Genomic DNA, 20301 nt, shown 5'->3' with positions numbered 1-20301 from the left:
CTGATCTAAGGTATTTCTAGGCCACCCATCAAATGCCTGCCACAGCTTGAAAGCTGTGCTCTCTCCAACTCCCTGACAGTACGACTTTATCACTCTTAACCCAGTTTAGACTATCTGGGATTTCAATGCAAATGGTCAGTTGGCATTTTGTATACTACATCTTTGTACCAAGAATAGTCTCAGTCTCATCTGCCCTATTAAGAAGTGACCAGATGGAGATTTTTCTGTCTTTCCCTCCTGGGTAACTTGTATCTAATTAAAAATTATTCCCTCCCTTCCTGCTACCCTCCTACACATTTTATATATCATCTAGAGGTTACCTCTGGTTATTTCAGCAAAGGATCATCAGGTCTTGGATAAAACTTGGGGAGGCAAGAAGCCAAAGTTCTAACTGAGCAAAACAAAATTAAAAGTAGATCAGGTTGTCCTGATATGTTTTACAATGTACAGGGTTGGTTGTTTACTTTAGAAAAGGGGATGGGTGGTAGACTTCTGTTATAAGGGCATTGCACCTATCAAAATACAATTTACACAATCTGAAATTTACACCTGGGATATAATCCCGATTGAAGTTCCTTCTTTGTTATAAAATATAACAATTGAACACCATCTCCTTTTTTCCCCATGCATGTAGGCACGTGCAGCATCTTAGAAAATGTTCTGAGCTTGGTTTGTACAGTCTTTCTCTTGATTCCCTATGGCAAGAATTTTTTTCTTAATAAAGAAACTAAAATGCTTAAAGAAAGTACACTAAGATCCCAAATCAATAACAGGGCACTGAAAATGTCCTCATTTAAAAATAATGGTTTTACACGTTAGAACTACAGCATGACTTGAAACCAACTTTGCATCATATCATCCCATGAACTCTGCGGAACTTTGTAGTTAGAGCTGAACTGCACAGTTGGCTGCTATGTCTCTAATGGGCAGAACATAACCTTGGATCTGAAGTTTCCCAAAGTTTGGAGTTCTTCAAATATGGTGCCAAACTTTCCATGCAGGCTATCTCCAGTTAGTAACTGACTTCAGGCACTCAGTCTGTCCTGTGTTTCTTGGGCAGCAGCTGATACCATCACAATAACCTAGGCAGGGACTCATCTTCCTCAGGGATTTATTTGACAATAGGACCTTAATATCCTTCAAGCAGTTGGCGAAAAATGGGAAATGGCTGTAGCAGTGGACAGGCTGGAGAAGGCAATACAAACCTAGGGCCAGTCACACAACACCAGCAGACTGTTTATTATTAAAAAACAAAGCACAAAACAGTTTTAATGTAATCACTTTTATTTTTATTAATTTTTCCTCCTTTCTCAGTATATCACAAATTCCAAGACAGAAGCATTTAAAATATGAGCAGATGATGCTTTCTAGAAGTTCAGCTTTTTCAAAAGATTGATTGTCCAGGAGTTGCACAATATTTTAGTTGGGTCATTTTTTTTTAACACCTTGAAGAAAAGACATGAGGAGCAGTGGATGGCTCAGAGGAGTTGCAAAAGGCTGTGTTTAAATCTAGGTTTACCTCAGTGGCTGTATAATGGGAGTCTAAAGAAGAAGAAAAGAACAAAATAAAACAAACTGGGACAACAGGTGTTGCGGATCAAGAATTGGGAGTGCACTGGCAGAAATGTGTGCAATTTTGCTTGGCACCTAACTATGCTTTATGGCATATTCTGCCACATTTATTCAGATTAAGTAATACATAATTATAGGAGTAGCCCCACTGAAATCAATGACAGGTTTCAGAGTAGCAGCCGTGTTAGTCTGTATCCGCAAAAAGAACAGGAGTACTTGTGGCACCTTAGAGACTAACAAATTTATTAGAGCATAAGCTTTCGTGGACTACAGCCCACTTCTTTGGATATGCATCCGAAGAAGTGGGCTGTAGTCCATGAAATCTTATGTTCTAATAAATTTGTTAGTCTCTAAGGTGCCACAAGTACTCCTGTTCTTTTTGTGAAATCAATGAGATTACTTGCAGTTACTCATGTTGAGTAGTGAAGGTGGCAGCAACTGGTCCTTTAGCCATATCAGCACCTATACAGCACTCTTTGTCTATGGATCTCAAAATGCTATTAGTCCCTATGTTGTACATAAATTCTTACAAAAATGTCTGAAATTCAGCAATTAAAAAAATAGCTTTAGGCCAAAATATTGGGATTGGAAGGTCTTAGCACCTCTGAAATGATCCTCCTCTGAAATGGTTTGGTATGCTGAATACATGTTATGCTCTTCTCTGACTGTGACTGTGACTTAGGCCTGGTCTACAGTGGGCGGGGGGAGGGGGGGTCGATCTAAGCTATGCAACTTCAGCTACATGAATAGCGTAGCTGAAGTCGACATACTTAGATCTACTTAGCATGGTGTCTTCACTGCGGTAAGTCAACGGCTGCCGCTCTCCCGTCGACTCCGCCTGCGCCTATCGCCCTGGTAGAGTACCGGAGTTGATGGGAGAGCACTCGGCGGTCGATTTATCGCGTTTAAACTAGATGCGATAAAATCGACCCCCGCTGGATCGATCGTTGCCCATCGATCCAGTGGCTAATGTAGACAAGCCCTTAACAATTGCAAGGGATACTAGCCTGCCACCTATTCCTGTGAAGTGGCTGCATTGGGCCATACCTTTGCCTCCCTCCACGGCATGGGCGCTCAGGCACAGGAGCAGAATTTTGCCACAAAGTTATTCTACCCAAGAACCGGAATTTTCCTTCATAGAGACTTGCAACGAAGTCAGAGAGAAGCTCTGTGGTAAAAAGCACCACCTTCATTTTGAAAAAGAATATATGCAAACATGGCTACACAGCTCAGTCTAAAAGGCTGATTCTTGTGTGCTGCAGGAGTAAACCAGAAAAGGTCAAAGGCACTTGGACTCTATTGCCTGCTAGGAAATCAGCTTAAAACCTATTTTCTAGTACCAAGTATTGCATATAGGATTATATTCTCTGCAAATACCATACTCCATTTTTCCTACTGTTCAGCATATCCATTTGTCTAATAGTACAGTACGCTACTTTAAAGCACTGGAACTCTGGTAGAACTTCAATATTAAATAAACCAAATCTTGATTTTTACATGACAAGAATCTCCTTGAAACTAGCAGTTTGATATGTGGCTAAATCCCTCCCACCTTAATCACATGATTTGTCCCGCTGAAGTCAGTGGGACTAGTTACAGTAATGAGATAATCAAGATTTACCATATTTCCAGTTACCAAGAAGAATGCAGTGATGACATAGTACATTCAACTCTCTGAAGTTTGATCAGCAGATGGGTAGTGAGTTGGGTATTATTGTTACGGTGTTGTAAGTGTAAACACTACTTTACCCAATGTGTAAAAGACAGGGAGCAGCCCTGTATAGGATACCTCTCAAATAACTGATCTTTTTACATATACATTTTAAAAATGTCAAAAGTAAGTTGTTTTTAGACAGACAAAGTCGAAAACTCAGCCTGTAAGTTCTTGTACAGCAGCAACATTCAGACATGGACACTCTGAACCTGTACATGAAAATGCAAAGTTCTGCATGAACGTGTTTAAAAATTAGGTTTTTGCCAAGCAAGTTAGGCTGAAATTTTCATACTTGAGTGTCTAAAGATAGGCACCTGAATGTATATTTAGGCATCGAGATACAGATTCCCTGATTTCCAGTGGTTCTGATCTCATTAACATCAGTAGCAACAGTGGCTGCTCAGCTGTTCTGGAAATCAGGGATGTAGATACCTAACTATAACTACTCAAGTTTGAAAAATTTGGCTTTAGCTACAATGACATTTTATTTAAAAAAAAAAAATAGCCAAGTTTCATTGTCTCCGATTACAGTGTCTGTAATATAATTAAAGTAACAATTAATAGAGCAACATGTCTATGGCTAAAGCTGCAGACTAATTGACATGGGAAAAAAATGCAAAATCTGTAGCTCTTGAAAGTAATTAGAGATCTGTAGCATTCCACAGATACTTCATATTCGGCTCCTGGAAAGCATTATTAGGCGATTTAAAACTTTTTCATAGTATTACAATGTTATCATTGCCACTGATATGCTTTTCAGGCTGGGCTGAGGAAGACTTTATGTTATTAACACTGCAAATCTTTACTAACTATTTCAGATTTACTTTCCACCCCTCCAAATCCCCCCATTTTGACTCAAGCACCACCGACTAGACTTGAACATATTTTTAAATACAACAAAAATATGAAGACAGAGAATTGGTTCTTTTATATGCACTTTTGGACTCGGTTGCAGAAAAGACTTTAGGATATTATTTTCTTAAAATTCTCTTTATAAAAGTCATCCTGAATTACTCATATGGCTAAGCCATTGGCAGGTCATGGTAAGCTGCATATCTGCCAGTCACATGATGGTAAATCTGCAAGGAAAAGGAGAATTTATAATGGTATCATGTACAACTAAAAATTAAAAAGGTATCATTAACCAACAAATTAATTATCAGAGGAGTAGCCGTGTTAGTCTGAATCTGTAAAAAGCAACAGAGGGTCCTGTGGCACCTTTGAGACTAACAGAAGTACTGGGAGCATAAGCTTTCGTGGGTAAGAACCTCACTTCTTCAGATGCAAGAAGTGAAGTTCTTACCCACGAAAGCTTATGCTCCCAGTACTTCTGTTAGTCTCAAAGGTGCCACAGGACCCTCTGCAACAAATTAATGACATGTTGAGGGCCAGTTGGGTGTTAATATATTTTAAAATGTGTGTGTGTGTGTGTAGAAAGATTTCTATGGACTACGATGGGCTTCAGAACAGACCCATGTTGAATATAAAATGTACTTTTTATTTATGTCCCTCTCCCCCACCTATCATATGCTCCTGGTTACTTTAGAGATTGTAAACTCTATGGGGCACTAGAAGCAGATGACTACTCTAGAATGGGTGTAACACAGCCCTCTCCCCTATGGCTGTTCAGTAGCAGGAGGCAAAATCTCCTACTGTATGCTGCTACTACTGCAGAGGGCTGAATCTTACATCATTGGCACGGCAGGCAAGCAGTTCCTAGGCATGGCAGGCAGGTACCAATATCTGGCCACATCCCTCCTTTGCTAACACATTCTCACGTCCTGAAGGGTGAGAAACAAACATGGCATAGCTGCAGGCTTTGGAGCTCAGCAACAGCAGAGTGACTCTGAGTGGTTGAAAGCCAGCAGAGCAGATTCTCTCTGCTCTGCACTGTGAGCCTGGCCCAGGTAGCTGCCTGGGGAGGCAATGCAGATTGATTAGATCATGGAAGCCCCCTAATGACTCCCTGTAGCAACAAGCTAGATTTAAAGAAATCCAGCATGGAAGCAAAATTGTAGTTCTTAAGTCATTAGAATCGTGCTCCATTATCCTTGAAATGGTGTGGAATACATATTTCATGAAAGCAATAAGCAAACATTTTCTATAAAAATGTTTTCTCTCAACCAAGACTGGAAGGAACCTCCCAGGGCCTCAAATCCAGTCCCCTGCTATCACAGAACTAACCTGTCTCTCGATATCGGACAGCAAAGTACTGGCACCTAGGCGAAAGAGGTCTGGTTTCAGCCACTCATCTCCTAGCTCCTCCTTCATCAATACGAGCCAGGTAAGAGCATCCTTTGCACTACGAATGCCTCCAGCAGGTTTAAATCCAACCTTAAGAAAAGTGCAATACATACAAAATACTATTTATTTTCAGTGATTTGTCTTCATTTTAGGAGAAATGAAAATCTGCATATCTCCAGCTGGGAAATGTCCACAATGTACAGTCAAGACTCTGTTCTGCGTTAGGTTCTAACTTTAGGCAAAGCCTTGAACAAGCAATAGTGTGTAAGCTGCACCAACTCAGGAGTAGTCCTGGAAGGCTTTGTCAGCCAGGTTACCTGAGCTTCTTAACCCTTTACAGGGAAAAGGATTTTGGAGTCTCTGGCCAGGAGGGATTTTATAGTATTGTACACAGGAGGGCTGTTACCCTTCCCTTTATAGTTATGACAGGCAGCTTCTGTCATTTTTAACTAGTCATTTTAACCCCTGTGAAAGGTACAATTCCCTCCCTGCTTCCTCCTTGCTTCTGGAACCCCAATGAGAGAGTGGGGTAGAGGCAAGACTGTCCATTCCCAGCCACCCCCTCATCCCCCATTCACATGCTCTGGGGAAAGAGGGAGAGGGTAGGTAATGTCTCCAACTCTTACATGCCTGTTCCCAAGTTCTGGGTAGCTGACGTAGGGGGTATAAAGGATGATTCTTATTCTATTGCACAGGCACATAGTCACCATCTAGTTCTAAATGTCTAATAATAAACACACACACAAACATCTCCTCAAAGATGTGGAAGTGAAGAGGTCTGTATGGAATGGGAGTTATCTGTCAACAACTGAGAGGCTTCTATATTTTACTGAAAGTGCATGCATGATAATTATATGCTACCAGTCTTTACTTTTAGCTATATTTAGTACACTACAATTAATATTCAGTTAATTGCCTAGATCTAATAAATCTTTCTACAGGGATGCACCAAGTTGGGTCCGTCCCTGCTAGACATATGAAATTTTGTGTTTGTTTGTTAATTTGGCAAATACTGTCATTCCAGAGAACATCCACAGAATGTGTTTTTTATCAGAACTGAAATGTAAGGCCTGCAATATACACCGCTACCTCAATATAACGCGACCCAATATAACATGAATTCAGATATAACGCGGTAAAGCAGTGCTCCGGGGGGGGGGGGGGGGGGGGGGGGGGCGGGGCTGCGCACTCCGGTGGATCAAAGCAAGTTCAATATAACACTGTTTCACCTATAAAGCGGTAAGATTTTTTGGCTCCCGAGGACAGCATTATATCCAGGTAGAGGTGTATGAAACAATCTGAAGTTAAACAATGCGTGTTGTGTTAAGAGAACACATTCTGGGTCCTATGTCAGCTGCATATCCATACACTTTTAGGATTGCAGAATCCGTCCACATCACAGTCCTTGAGAGCCTAGGAGTTCCTACACTAGAATGGACCATTTATCCATCAAGTTCATTATCCTGCCTTCAGCAGTGGTCTATACATATGCCCTGAAGCTTGAAAAGCAAAGAGAATAAGAAGCAGGCTTGCTGGTATTTGATGTAATGCAGGAACAATCTGGATAGTCTGCAGTGTAGTATATAGTGGTGCTTTCACAATTCCCTCCACCCCAGGAAGATTCTCCTCAGAGAGCCCTGAGACCTTCCCTGTTCCATTTTTTTTTCTTTTATTCTGCTTTCTCCTTACGCCCTCACTCCCTGAGAGGATTATCAATCTGCTAAATATTTGAAGCAGTTATAGCCTGGAAAACATGAATCCCATTTTCTAGAGGATACAGTGAGATCCGTAAGAAAATTTACTGGAATTAAAAAAAAAATCATTGAACTACGTATTTGGTAAAGATTATAGTAATTTAGCAAAACAAACTTGTAGAAGAAGTATGTTTCTCTCACACTGAAGCATTCTAATAACACTATTTCTAAAAGATAAAAACAGGAAAAGCAGCTGAATCTGAAATGCAGAGAGAAAGAGAGAGAGAGAAAAAGAGTGAGTGTAATAGCTCTAGTTTTCCAAAAATAATTCAAACCACAGCAACTGGAAAAACATCTGCAATGCAAAGAATTAAAGCAAAGGGTATATGGTGTCAGTTTTTCTTTCCCAAAGGAAAAACTAATGAAAATCTCATTAGATTCTTCCTACAAGTGTCAAAGCTCTTTGAGATAATCTGTGGCTAAAACAAGTAAACTTCAGTTTTTTTAAAAAAAGGGTGGGGAGAGAAAAATTAAAAATAACACTTGCACAATTTTTCCTGTTCAACATGAGTATTCCAAAAAAAGTTTTTATTTTTGCAAAGAGCTGGCAAAGACTGGCCTATCCTCACCTTCATTGCCCAGCTTTCCAAAGAGCACATCTGACTGCCATAAAAATGGAAAAAAAAGATATTTAATTCAAGAGCTGCATAAAGTCTAGCTGCTTTTTCCCTGCTGTTTCACAGCATTTCATTATTTTGTTTAATAAGTTCATCTCCTCGAGAATTTTCTCTTCACCTTATATTATTAAAAGTAATATGTTTTTCTGGACTGGGGGTTTCCCAACAGAAAAACCAATTTATGTGTGTCCTTCAATAATGACAGGAAAAGATTATTTCCCATTATACTGCACACTTTTCATATCACTACCACAGCTTATCATTCAATAAATGTTACTCTGCAACCTGTTCCTTTCCTTGAAAAAGTTTAATTTCTGTATTAACCTGTTTTTGCCGGCTCACGCCTTGCTAGAAAGCTTCTGTACAGCAGCAGAATTAGTTTGTTAAAGAAACCATTTAGAAATCTCTTGTCACTGATAAAATTGTCTTCAGTTAATAGAAGGATATAAAGTCAGTTTACATCTAATTCTCTCTCTCTCACTCACACTCTCTCAAGCACACACACACGCGCACACGCACACACACACACACACAGAGTCTCTTAATAGCACATTTTAAACTGTGAATGAATTGTGTTAAAATGAAAGATAAATTAAACAATGATATTAATTAAATGTAAAAATCTTATAGTAATGCAGTGTGAAAGGGCAAATCCTACTCTAGTCACATGGCTGCAGGAGCCCCCATAGCCGTTTTACACACACACACACACACACCCCACCCCCCTCTCTCCAGGGGGATAGTCAATGGAGTTAAAATCCTAGTCTAGCCAAGGCCAGGGTTGTGGATAAATGGACCAGATTCTCTGTTACACTAATGCCCATGGAGGCTATTCTGGCAACCTAAATGGACATTAAAGCGAGTGGAAATGGCCTCTTGAGACTACTGCCTGTGCCGGGGGCTTCCCAGCTGACATAAGGGCAGAGGGAGAGAGGGAGGGGCAAGCCAGAGATGGAGAGGAGATGTCATGGGAGTACTGTACTATAGCTGCTTTCTGGGGACCATGGGAGGAGACAAAGCATAAGTAAGAGCAGTTCTGAGGTTGTTCCAACTTAACCTGGGGTTTGCACAGGCCCCCAACTGCCCCAGAACTCAGGAAAGGGAAAGATGGCTTAGAGCTTTCTTTGGCCACCTTCCCCTTCCATTACTGTTGCAAGTACAGGAACAGATGAATGGAAAATTGGATCTGCACCAAGTCTCCCCTCCAAGTGATATGGAAGGACAGTAGTAGTAAACATCCTGTTCTCAGAAGCCTGTTCCCCACACATACTAGTTCTGCTGCAGAACTTACACACTGTCTTTCATGGCTGGTGGGAAACCCTACATCAGGGTGGGCAAACTTTTTGGCCCTATGGCCACATCTGGGTATGGAAATTGTATGGCGGGCCATCAATGCTCATGAAATTGGAGATTGGGGTGCGGAAGGGGGTGAGGGCTCTGGCTGGGGGTGCAGATTCTGGGGTGGGGCTGGGGATGAGGGGTTGAGGGTGCAGGAGGGCGGGAGGGGGATCAGGGGCAGGGGGTTAGGGCACGGGAGGGAGTTAGGGGTGCAGGCTCCAGGTGGCGTTTACCTCAAGCAGCTCCCGGAAGCAGTGGCATGTCCCCCGCTCTGGCTCGTACACGAAGGCGCAGCCAGGTGTCTCAGTGCACTGCCCCATCCACAGGCGCTGCCCCTGCAGGTCCCATTGGCCATGGTTCCCAGCCAATGGGAGCTGTGGGGCAGCACTTGGGGCAGACGCAGCGTGCAGAGCCCCCTGGCTGCCCCTACGCATAGGAGCTGGATGGGGGATACGCTGCTGCTTCTGGGAGTCGCACAGAGCCATGGCACGCACAGAGAGGGGCAAGCCCCCGTCTGAAGCACCGGAGCAGGGCAAGCCCTGGACCCTGCTCGGCGGTGGGAGCTCAAGGGCTGGATTAAAATGTCTGAAGGGCCAGATGTGGCCCCCGGGCCGTAGTTTGCCCACCCCTGCCCTACATGGCCAAGACGAAAGCAGTAGAATTTGTACTTGGGGTGAGAATATAAATTAATCAAGTCAGAAGATACAACATTTTACTTACAAGTATTGCATGTATTGGGTCAATTTTCAACTGATGTAAATCTGTGTTGCTCCATAAACTTCAATGGATCTAGGCCAATTTCCATCAGCTGAGGATCTGCCCCATTGTTTATTAAAATTCACATTTAAACAGCCTAACCAGTAAACCAAAACTCTCTATATATACAATGGGGACTGAATGGATGCTGCACAAATTTTCCCAGGGGGAAAAAATTCCTCTTTAACATAGAAAGTTTCAGCCAAAGAGGAACATTTTTATAAGCAATTAGAAAGAGGCAACTATAAGGAAAGTTGAGTTGCAGCTTGATCTATATGAAAGCTAAGATATATGTTAATCAATCAACCATATGTTCTGTATTTTGCAAATATTCAGGTTTTACCTCAACTTCTCAATGACTCTGTTTTTATTTACACAAAAGATTCCAATAGTAAGAATACCTTGTTGCCAGTTTTCCAGTAGAAATCTCTAACAGCTCGTACCATGACTATGCCTACTGGAAGGGTGGCATTAACTGCTTCTTTTCCTGTAGAGGTCTTAATAAAATCAGAACCTTAAAAGAAACAGAAAACTCCATGGTAGTTTTATAATAACAGTAATTCTTTGCACGTGTATATATAGCTCCTTTCATGTTTTACAATCATTATTAAGCCGTACATCATCCCTGTAATGTAGGAATTATCCCTATTTTACAGCTGGGGAACCTCAACCACTGTGAGGTTAAAAGTCCTGTTCAAAGTTTCAGAGCAATTTAGAAGAACAACCAGGGGATAGAAGCTAGGCATTTCTACGATTAGTTCCTGTCTCTAGCCATCAGAACACAATCTGTCCTTGCTCATGTGCCAATCAGCTAATGTTATGATATACAACATTTAAATGCATGGTCAGTAATATATGTAGGCATTGAAGAAACATTCCAAAGAAGCGGACAGTTAGCCTTGGTTCCTGGCTTATTTCACTCTGCATTTTCATTTGAATACAATGTTATTCTTCACTTTGTGGCCTGAGCTCTTGTGAAGTGTTGGTTGTACCCGGCTGCATTTCAGTGTTGTCTTAAGTGAATCCTGTAACACAGTACTCAGTTCGCAAAATACTACTTTTTTTTGGAGGGGAAGGAGTGTGAGCATAGCCAGGTGTCTGATGTTGCTCCCATACAGATCAATGACATCACTCCCATGGACTTCAATGCAGCAGGCTGGAGCCCTGGGAACTGCAGGCTCTTTAACTAGCAAAAGTAGTCCGGGAGACCAGTTCAACCATAGGGTAAGACTGCCGCTCCCATTTAAATCAAATTACATCTGCTTACACCTTGACATCAAATTTAGCTCAGGGTTTGTTTTATATCTCATCTGAACGGTGGCATCTTCAGCAGCACAATGCCTTCTAGCAGTAATCTGGAGCAGTTTCACTACAAGAGCAAAGCAAAGGAGGCCATCTCTTGAATCACACCACCAGGGGCGGCTCCAGGCACCACTGCACCAAGCGCGTGCCTGGGGCAGCAAGCCTGCCGGTCGCTGTGGGGGCGGCAGTCAGGGAGCCTTCAGCGGCATGCCTGCGGGAGGTCCACCGGTCCCGCGGCTTCAGCGGCAATTCGGCAGCGGGTACGCTGAAGCCGGAGGACCGGTGTACCTCCTGCAGGCATGCCGCCAAATCTGCGTTACCAGTGTACCTCCCGCGGGCATGCTGCCAAAAGCCGCCTGACTGCCGTGCTTGGGGTGGCAAAATACACAGAGCCGCCCCTGCACACCACATCCCACAACACCATGGGTTTCCCTGTAAGTTTCCCATTCAAGTACTGAACAGACCAATCGCTGTGTAAGCTGTGTCATCTGATGAAGATTACATTTTGACCAGATGGGGCAACATAGAAACTCTTCTTAACACCACGGGCATGCAATTTAAAGTAAAGGGCAATTAACAATTGACTGAACTTTGCATAAAATTAAGGTGGAAAAGGTAATCTCTTTCATTGGACCAACTTCTGTTTGTTTTTTCCAACAACAGAAGTTGGTCCAATAAAAGATCTTACCTAATCCTTCTGGTCTCTCTAGTATCCTGGGAACAATATCGCTACAACAACACTGCAAACAAAGAGTTAAGGTCACCCAAACACTAAACAAGTTATATACTCTGGGGCCACTCCCATTGAAATCAGAGTTTTTCTTCTGATTTAAAAGCGAGCAGGATTGAGCCCACTGTATACACTTAATGGTCACATCCTTTTTTAAATGGAAATGAAACTTTAACATTATCAAATTATAATTTTTACAGTTTTTCTTTTAAGTGCAGAATTTAAGTCCTTCATTACAATACTTCCTCTCCCCGCCACAGTACAAGGTAAGTCAAAGCTTTTATAAGTCTTATAATTACAAGTCTCTATGGTACAGTTTCATTAAAAACTTTCATTAAACAACAGCTGCCCTTGTATATGGTCTTCTAATCAATTTGGTCAAACAGAATGACTTCTAATCAGCTGTTGATAAAAATAGAAGATGAAATTTTAATTCTAATAGATTAACCACAAACTCAAGATAGTCTTCAAAATCCATCTAGCTCCATTCTCCAGTGGATTTAACGACTATTCAGCAACTCATTACTAAATAGAACAAGATGAACATTTTCCAGTTCATTAAAGAAATGTACTATGTATTTTTGCATTGTCCTCATGATTCGTTACAGGGAGTCTTAATTACAAGATAATGGATAATGGTTATTAAATGCAGACTCCAGTAATGAAGCTCTATTCATTTGCGAGCCTCAGAGACTGCAAAGAGGGGGAAATAAAATTACTAGCTTCAAAAGATTAACGGATCAAATTATTATTCAATTTTGAAAATTTCATTGACTTCAGAGAAACAAGAAGAGATTAAAAACTATTATTAGTACAAAAGTAATGCATTTATTTATTTATTTATTTTTAAATAATATCTTAAGGCTATTATCAGAATAATCAGCTTTTGGATGTGATTATTAGACAAACATACAGCCAATTTAGCATCATCTAACAATGAAAACAATACATTTTTATTTCATGAACAAATTCTATTTATGATACAAGAGTTTGCTAGCAGGATTCCATAAAGAATCTTGCGGAACCCAGAAGATGTATGCTACCAGAGAGCACTACAGGGTAAGGTATTATTAACATTTTATATTTCGCTTATGAAAAAACGGGATTTAAAAATCGACCCCTGCTTTAAGGAGCATGTCATTAAGTGGAATTCATGCCAACCTTGTAATTGGAGTTTCTGGTGACATTATTCACCAGCCCCGTGTTTTCTATACTTGTAAAAAACAAAATAAAACAAAAAACACGCGACTGACAAAAATTCAGCAAATTTTATCTGGTGATTCAGATCATTTTGAACCTATAACCATCACCCAGCCCCCCTTATATGAATGCACATACACAAAGGCAAGTTTTCAAATACATTTCTAAATAGTTTGTGAATTAGAAAGTGACTCAATGAAATACTAAGACTAAGCTCTTCAAAAATGGGTGTCTAAAATTAGGCTTCTAGGTCCTGATCCTCAAACGTATGTAGGTGCCTAAATCGTTAGGCAGCTAAATATCGTTGAGGATCTGGTCCTTAGGTCCCTATATAGGCCCTGATTCCAGATCATGCAGAGCACAGGTGGAAGGCTGTGCCAATGCAGAACCATTTTGTTTAGGTTTTTCAATGGAGCTTGAAGGGAGTTAGGCACCCAATTCCCATTGCATTTCAATGGGCTTTGGGTGCCCAAAATCTTTAGCTAGCTTTGAAAATCCCAGTCACTGACTTCAATGGAGTTTTGTGCATTCTCAGTAGTATGCCTGCATGCTATATTATACATAGGGCCCTACCAAATTCATGGTCCATTTTGGTCAATTTCACAGTCATAGGATTTTAAAAATTGTAAATTTCATTATTTCAGATATTTAAATCTGAAATTTCATGGTGTTGTAACTGCAGGGGTCCTGATCCAAAAGGGGGTTGTGGGGGGGATTGCAAGGTTATTGTAGAGGAGTCACGGTACTGTCACTCCTACTTCTGCGCTGCTGCTGCTAGCGCTGCCTTCAGAGCTGGGTGGCCAAGAGCGGTGGCTGCTGGCTGGGAGCCCAGCTCTGAAGGCAGTGCAACTGCCAGCAGCAGTGCAGAAGTAAGGTTGGCATGGCATGGCATAGCCACCCTTACTTCTTCATTGCTGCTGGCGGGGCACTGCCTTCAGAGCTGGGTGCCTGGACAGCAGCCGCTGCTCTCTGGCCACCCAGCTCTGAAGGCAGCGCAGAAGTAAGGGTGGCAATACCACAACCCTCCTACAGTAACCTTGCAACCCTCCCACAACCCCACTTAGGTCGGGACCCCCAGTTTGAGAAATGCTGATCTTCCCTGTGAAATCTGTATAATATAGGGTAAAGTACACAAAAGACCAGATTTCATGGGCTGTGAAGCATTTTTCATGGCCGTGAATTTGGTAGGGCCCTAATTATACAGAACAAGGGACTATGGTGCTAACTAAGTGTCCTAATTTACAAAACACTGAGTACCCAGAACTTTTGAAAATCCCATTGGCTACACTGGGAGATGCTAGATCATGCCATGTATTTAGGTTCCTCCGTGTGGACTCAGGAACCTATATGTTTTTTAAAAAAAGATTGACAAAAGGGTTCAAACATCTGTTATTAGAATGGAATAATTTGCAACACTGTGGTTACAAGAGAGCGATAGCCCTGTAGGGATCTCTTTCTGCCGGATTTAATTATTTATTTTGGGGGTGTAAGGGGAGTGTGATGGGATGTCTACCCCACACAAGACTGGAAGGGGTTAAGAAGGCCAGGCAGGACAACTAACTCCACAGGCTGCATCTGGAAGGTGAGCCAAGCAGCAGGGAATTGAAAACAGGTTCAGTTGGGCAGGAACAGACAGGGCCTATAAAGCCAGGAAGCTGTCAACAGACAAAGGAAGACTGAAGGAAGACTTTGGGACCCTGGAAGGGGGGAAACACAGGTAATGACCTAGACAGAGGGCTGACTCATGAGAAGGAGGCTGCTGTTTCTGGAGCGAGAGGGGCCACAGGAGGAGAGGTCGGTGAGAGAGACACCCCTGGAGGAGGGCACAATGCCTGGCTAGAGCTAATCTCTAGGATGACCAACAGAAGGTGCTACCAGTGGTGAGTGGACCCTGTGACAGGGAGATACTGCTATTTAGTACAATCTGGTGCATTTCAAAAGCAAAAAAGTGTACTTTTCAGAAGAAAAGCTTTGTGAGCCAGAAATAAATGCAATACCTAGTAAGGATGGTTTAGCAGCATCTAGACATGAGGATGAGCTCTACCAGAGGTAGAGACATCTATACTGTCTATCGTAGGTACTTATGTGGCCCCATTACTGTAGTAACTTATCTTCACAGTACTCCCGTGAGGTAGGGCAGTGCTATTATCCCCATTGTAGAGATGGGAACTGAACAGAGAGTCTAACTCACTTGCCTAAGGCCAAATAGCCAATCTATGGCAGAGCAGGGAGTTGAACACCAAGACTCCCAGGTACCAGGCTAGTGGCCTAACCACTGGACCATCCTTCCATACTTCCCCAATTCACTTCACATGGCAAAGATCCCTTGTATCCAATGATGAGCTGCCAGAATGTTAATAACTGGTTCCCTGCTGGGTCTTCAGCGACACTTTGGCGGCGGGTCCTTCAGTACCGCCAAAGACCCGGAGTGAGTGAATGACCCGCTGCCGAAGTGTCGCCGCCAACCCAGTAGGGAACTGGTTATTAAGCGCCTCCCGGTGAGTACAAGCCCGAGACCCCCCACCCTAACTGCTCCCCAGGGCCCTATCCCCTACCCAACTCGCCCCGTTCCCCATCCTCTGACCGCCCCCCCAGAACCTCCGCCCCCTCCAACCACCCCCTACCCCTTATCAAACCCCTCCTCCCAGCCCTGGCCTGGCCCCCTTACCATGCTGCTCACGGCAGCGTGTATGGATGCTGCAGGGCCCGCTGGTGCTCACAGCCCCTCCCCCTCACCATACCGCTCAAAGCAGCAGGAGCTGCAGAGCTACCCAGGAGCAGTCCAGAGCGCTGGCGCCGGGCTTTGTGAGAGGGGGGAAGGCGGGGGAGGGCCAGGGTAGCCTCCCCAGCCAGGAGCTCAGGCGGGCCGGACAGGACGGTCCTGAGGGCCGGATGTGGCCTGTGGGCCGGAGTTTGCCCACCTCTTTTACAACCGGTTCTAAACCAGCTTCTAAATTTAACAACCGGTTCACGCGAACCGGTGCGAACCAGCTCCAGCTCACCACTGCTTATATCATGTAAATGTAATTGAGCAGCTGATTAACACTGTCGACTGTTGTTTAGATTACAGTTTTCAGGAACAATATTATGGTTCTATAATTAAGCAATAAGAAATAATAAGCAGTGTAGCAATCATGGAGTAATCACAACCTTTGGGTTGCAAAGCACCTCAAATGCCTTGGGGGCATGATTATCTCCTGATAACTGCACACTGCTTGTAGTTGCGTAGTCTTAATAAAGAACAAAGATGTGGCTGGCAGTTTAAAATAATAGGCAATTTTACTGCAATTCTCTATAACTACTAGTAAAGCACTCGTGAAGATTTCTTTGTGATTGTACCCCAGTTACAATACTATGTGGCAATATGGGGTAAATGTATGTCCTTACAAGATCTCTAGGTCACATGTAAAATGACTGGGGGCCAAGCTGTCTTAACACAGGCACACAGTGATTGTACCGCATGTTGAAGAGGTAGCAGTGATTAATACATATTGTCAATAATGGATACATGTTTTATGGCCAAGTTTGTTTAAAAATGTGCCTAAAGTTAAGCTCCTGAGTCCATACTTAAACATCTAAATAAGTAGCTTGACTGTGGGAGCTGCTAGGGGCTCAGCTCTCTGAAAATCAGACTAGTTAAGTATTTATGTGCCTACTTCTAAGTTACTATTTTTGAAAATTTTGCTCTATCAGTTTACAGTAAAGTCATTTACATTTTCAAATACTGTATAGTGCACTTCTGCTCTGAAAAGTGGCTGTAAAAAGTACATCAGAGGGCTCCACACTCCCTGTCTCTCGGGAAGTCCATATCATATTTGCTCTGGTTATAAATAAAAGGCTGACCTTGCTAATTGCTAGTCCTGCCATCTCCGCTTGGGCTTCAAGAGTCAAAATGGGTTCCTCCCTTCTTGCATATCATCACCAGTAATTAAGATTCTGCCCTTAGGGACACTTGTGGGCCTTACACAAATCATGAAATCCTTCCTCCTGCAAAAGTCTCTCAAGACAATAACTCTGGTCAGAGCAGGATGCTGCACCCGTAGATGATGTCTGGTGAGAATTATGGCATTAGAATCATTCATGGTTAGCTATTGCACTATTATAGTGTCTACTGCAGTTCTCCATAGGATAGGACCAGTTCATTAGTATTGTGTTTCTTACATGTTCATTTTATACATGTTCTTCTTGGCGATCCAAAAGGAAGAACTACATCAGCTTTTCTTATTCAGCAGTTTGCCCTGTGTGTTATCTCTTGAATATTTTTGAGAGGGGTTCTTCCAATCCAAACTTCACCAGGCATAGTTGGAGGTAAAATAAATACTTTATAAATATAGTCATGTATAATGAAAATTTCATTTTTTCCTAGCTGAGGTTTTTATTTTTCTAATGTAAAACAATGTACATAATGCATTTCATTCAAGGATTTCAGAACACTTTATCGATATAAAAATTCAAAACACCCCTGTATGGTATTATCCCCATTTTGCAGATGGAAAAACTGAGAGGGGTAAAGTGACTTGTGTAAGGCCACATAGTAAGATAGAGGTAGAGATCAGGAAGAGAGCCCATTAGTCAAAATACCCACACTCACTACTACTGAAATCATTAGAAAACACTCCCTCAGCTTATCCAACAAGAATGGAAGCTTGCCTATACTATGTTTCTTTACCTAATAATTGTGTGATTACTATTCATAGTCAGCTCTGTTTTTGAGCAGGGCAGCATAAATAATGGAAACATGGTATGTGCCAATTTTCATCATGCTTAAAAATACCATGGTGTGTCCAATTCTGAGTATTCTAGTACACGCGATTTCCCATTTTAAACATACAATTAGGTGCACTGGTTTGAAAATCTATCTTTACTTGAACTGAATTGCACTGTGTCACTCACTAGCTCATATTAGGGTAATCTAAACTAAATATCCTAGACAATAAAACTATTGTACAATATGTATAATAATATATCTACTCTAAATATGATTTATTATTTATTGACTGTCCAAGTTTTAGATCAATATTGTTTAGTAGCACAAGATATTGTCCACCACAACCTCCATTAAACCCCTGTTTTAGGCACTAAAATTTGTAACTATAGCAACATATGCTCTGCCACAAGTAACACTATGATTTGGAAGAAAGTAATAGATATGTACAAATAGTTTAGAAGAATAGCAGTATATAGCATAATATGCTACATATGATTTGAGCAACTGGGTTTAATTTTGTGCTTTCTAATGCCGATAATATATTTGTTCCAAACTTGCTAACACTAAAAGTCAGGTATGCTTGAGCATTGTCTATTAACTTGTGAGAAAATTACTCAAATTGAAGAAATAGCTGCTTAAAATGGATTTAGAAATACATTGTACTGAACAAAGCAAGCTAGAAAATTAGTCTACTTCAGGATTAGAAAGTGCTATGAATTTTAAACATAACTTTTAACAGCCGTATATAACACAACCAAAATCATGATACTTCAATGTCATCTTGAATATTTTTTCAATATCTTATGATAAAAGTACTTTAAGATGCTGTCCCTACTCTCTAATTCAGAGAGAGAGAGAGAGAGAGAGAATTGATTTGGGGGGTTGGGGGTGAGGGTGAGGGGAAGGGGATTTCCATGTGTGAAGGTTATATGCCATGTCTGAAAACTTAGAAGACAGTCTCTCTCCCATAGTCAGCTTCTGCTCAGTGAAGGAGACTATGGAGGTAGCATCATGACAGTTATGGCGCCAATCATAAGGCCCAACTAATTTGGCTGCCTTTCTCCTGGGCCCTAGCTGTCACCCACTGCAGTTGCCCTTCCAACACCGTGTATCTCTGGCCACAGCCATCCCCAATTTGAAGCTAAGATATCTTCTAGGCCTTGTGACAGGATTCTTAGATGGGGGATTATAAAAGGGAAGATGGAGCATAGAAGGGAAATCCTTTACAAATCTTAAAGGTCTGGAAATGAAGATGAGGAAAACATTTGGGTCATTTTTTTTTAAATGAATGTATGCCCCCTCTTGCTGCATGTTAGCAGACATGAATTTACCCTAGAATGCTGGGCCCTGATCTGCAACTCTTCCTTATGACTGAGTAGGCACTACTCCTGCTAGTAAGATTTGTAGGATTGGCAATTCAATGAATAAAATTCTCCATAAATTAACTTCCCTACAGGAGTGATTTGGATCCTTATGCATTTTAAAAGTCAGCTACATACGGCCTTAGCTACTGTCAAATTGTGTATTTGTATTTCACATGAATGCTTGATCAACACCCAGTTTGGTAATATTTGTAGTCTCACTGAATTTAACCACAGTGCTAAAAAAACCCAAAACAACAAAAAACCCATACTCTTGCAGGTATCTGTCAGAAGTGGCTATAATCCAGGGAATCGCTAAACACTACGTTGGGGGTTTGATTCTCTGGGTCCACTAGTCAGCAGTGTCCATTCCTGATCTGGTAACAGGCTACAAACCATCTTCTGGCTTCCAAACCAACACCTCCCTTTAAAAAATTAGTAGTCTGATTTAAACAGCCATTTTTGTTTGTAAAAGACTTTCTAAAAATAATAAATATTCACACTTGCTTTGCATATTACCCTACTTTATAAACCTACATTTTTATTTTTAAATGTAGATTTTACTTTTTAAAATATTTTTATATATTAATAAAAATCATTTTGAGTTTTGGCATTTAATTCCTCCCACTGAAATACAGCAGATGGAAGGAACTGAACATGAAACCTTTTTTGTGTTAGATGTATAAATCCTGCCAGGTATTTGGTGAGGAGTTATTAAATGTCAACCTTCAAAGAGCCTGTATGTGTAATGTCTTATCTTTTTTAAAAGAATCAACTAAAGATGGCAGTCTTGTGTGGGGAAAAAAAAAATTAAGGTCCTGCTTTTGACAATATTGGCCACTTTCAGGCTACCTCTTCCACATTTGCATACACAGGAAAAGTGGCCAAGTAAAATATTGGTCTCCACTCCAAGCTTCCCAACATACAGACTTGTCAGTAGGTAGATCTTCTGCAGTTATAACGACACAGGAGACCTTGTGCAGAAGAGCATGATCAGATCCCTGA

At 41.7% G+C, this 20301-nt stretch overlaps 1 protein-coding gene across 1 annotated transcript in view; it reads right to left on the bottom strand.

The window, feature by feature from the left end:
- Positions 1-2283: 2283 nt before the first annotated feature.
- DERA (deoxyribose-phosphate aldolase) overlaps positions 2284-20301 on the bottom strand; it is a 94760-nt gene continuing 76742 nt past the window's right edge. Inside the window, exons 7-9 of the mRNA XM_005287508.5 lie at positions 10397-10509; positions 5471-5620; positions 2284-4365 (exon numbers count right to left, since the gene is read on the bottom strand). Coding sequence (XP_005287565.1) covers positions 4309-4365; positions 5471-5620; positions 10397-10509 — 320 coding nt within the window. The 3' untranslated portion in view covers positions 2284-4308. The remainder of the gene's footprint in view (positions 4366-5470; positions 5621-10396; positions 10510-20301) is intronic.

Source organism: Chrysemys picta, chromosome 1 (genome assembly GCF_011386835.1).
Source record: "Chrysemys picta bellii isolate R12L10 chromosome 1, ASM1138683v2, whole genome shotgun sequence".
Classification (NCBI taxonomy): domain Eukaryota; kingdom Metazoa; phylum Chordata; order Testudines; family Emydidae; genus Chrysemys; species Chrysemys picta.
Note: the sequence above shows the minus strand (reverse complement) of the source record. Positions and strands in the feature narration are given on the sequence as shown.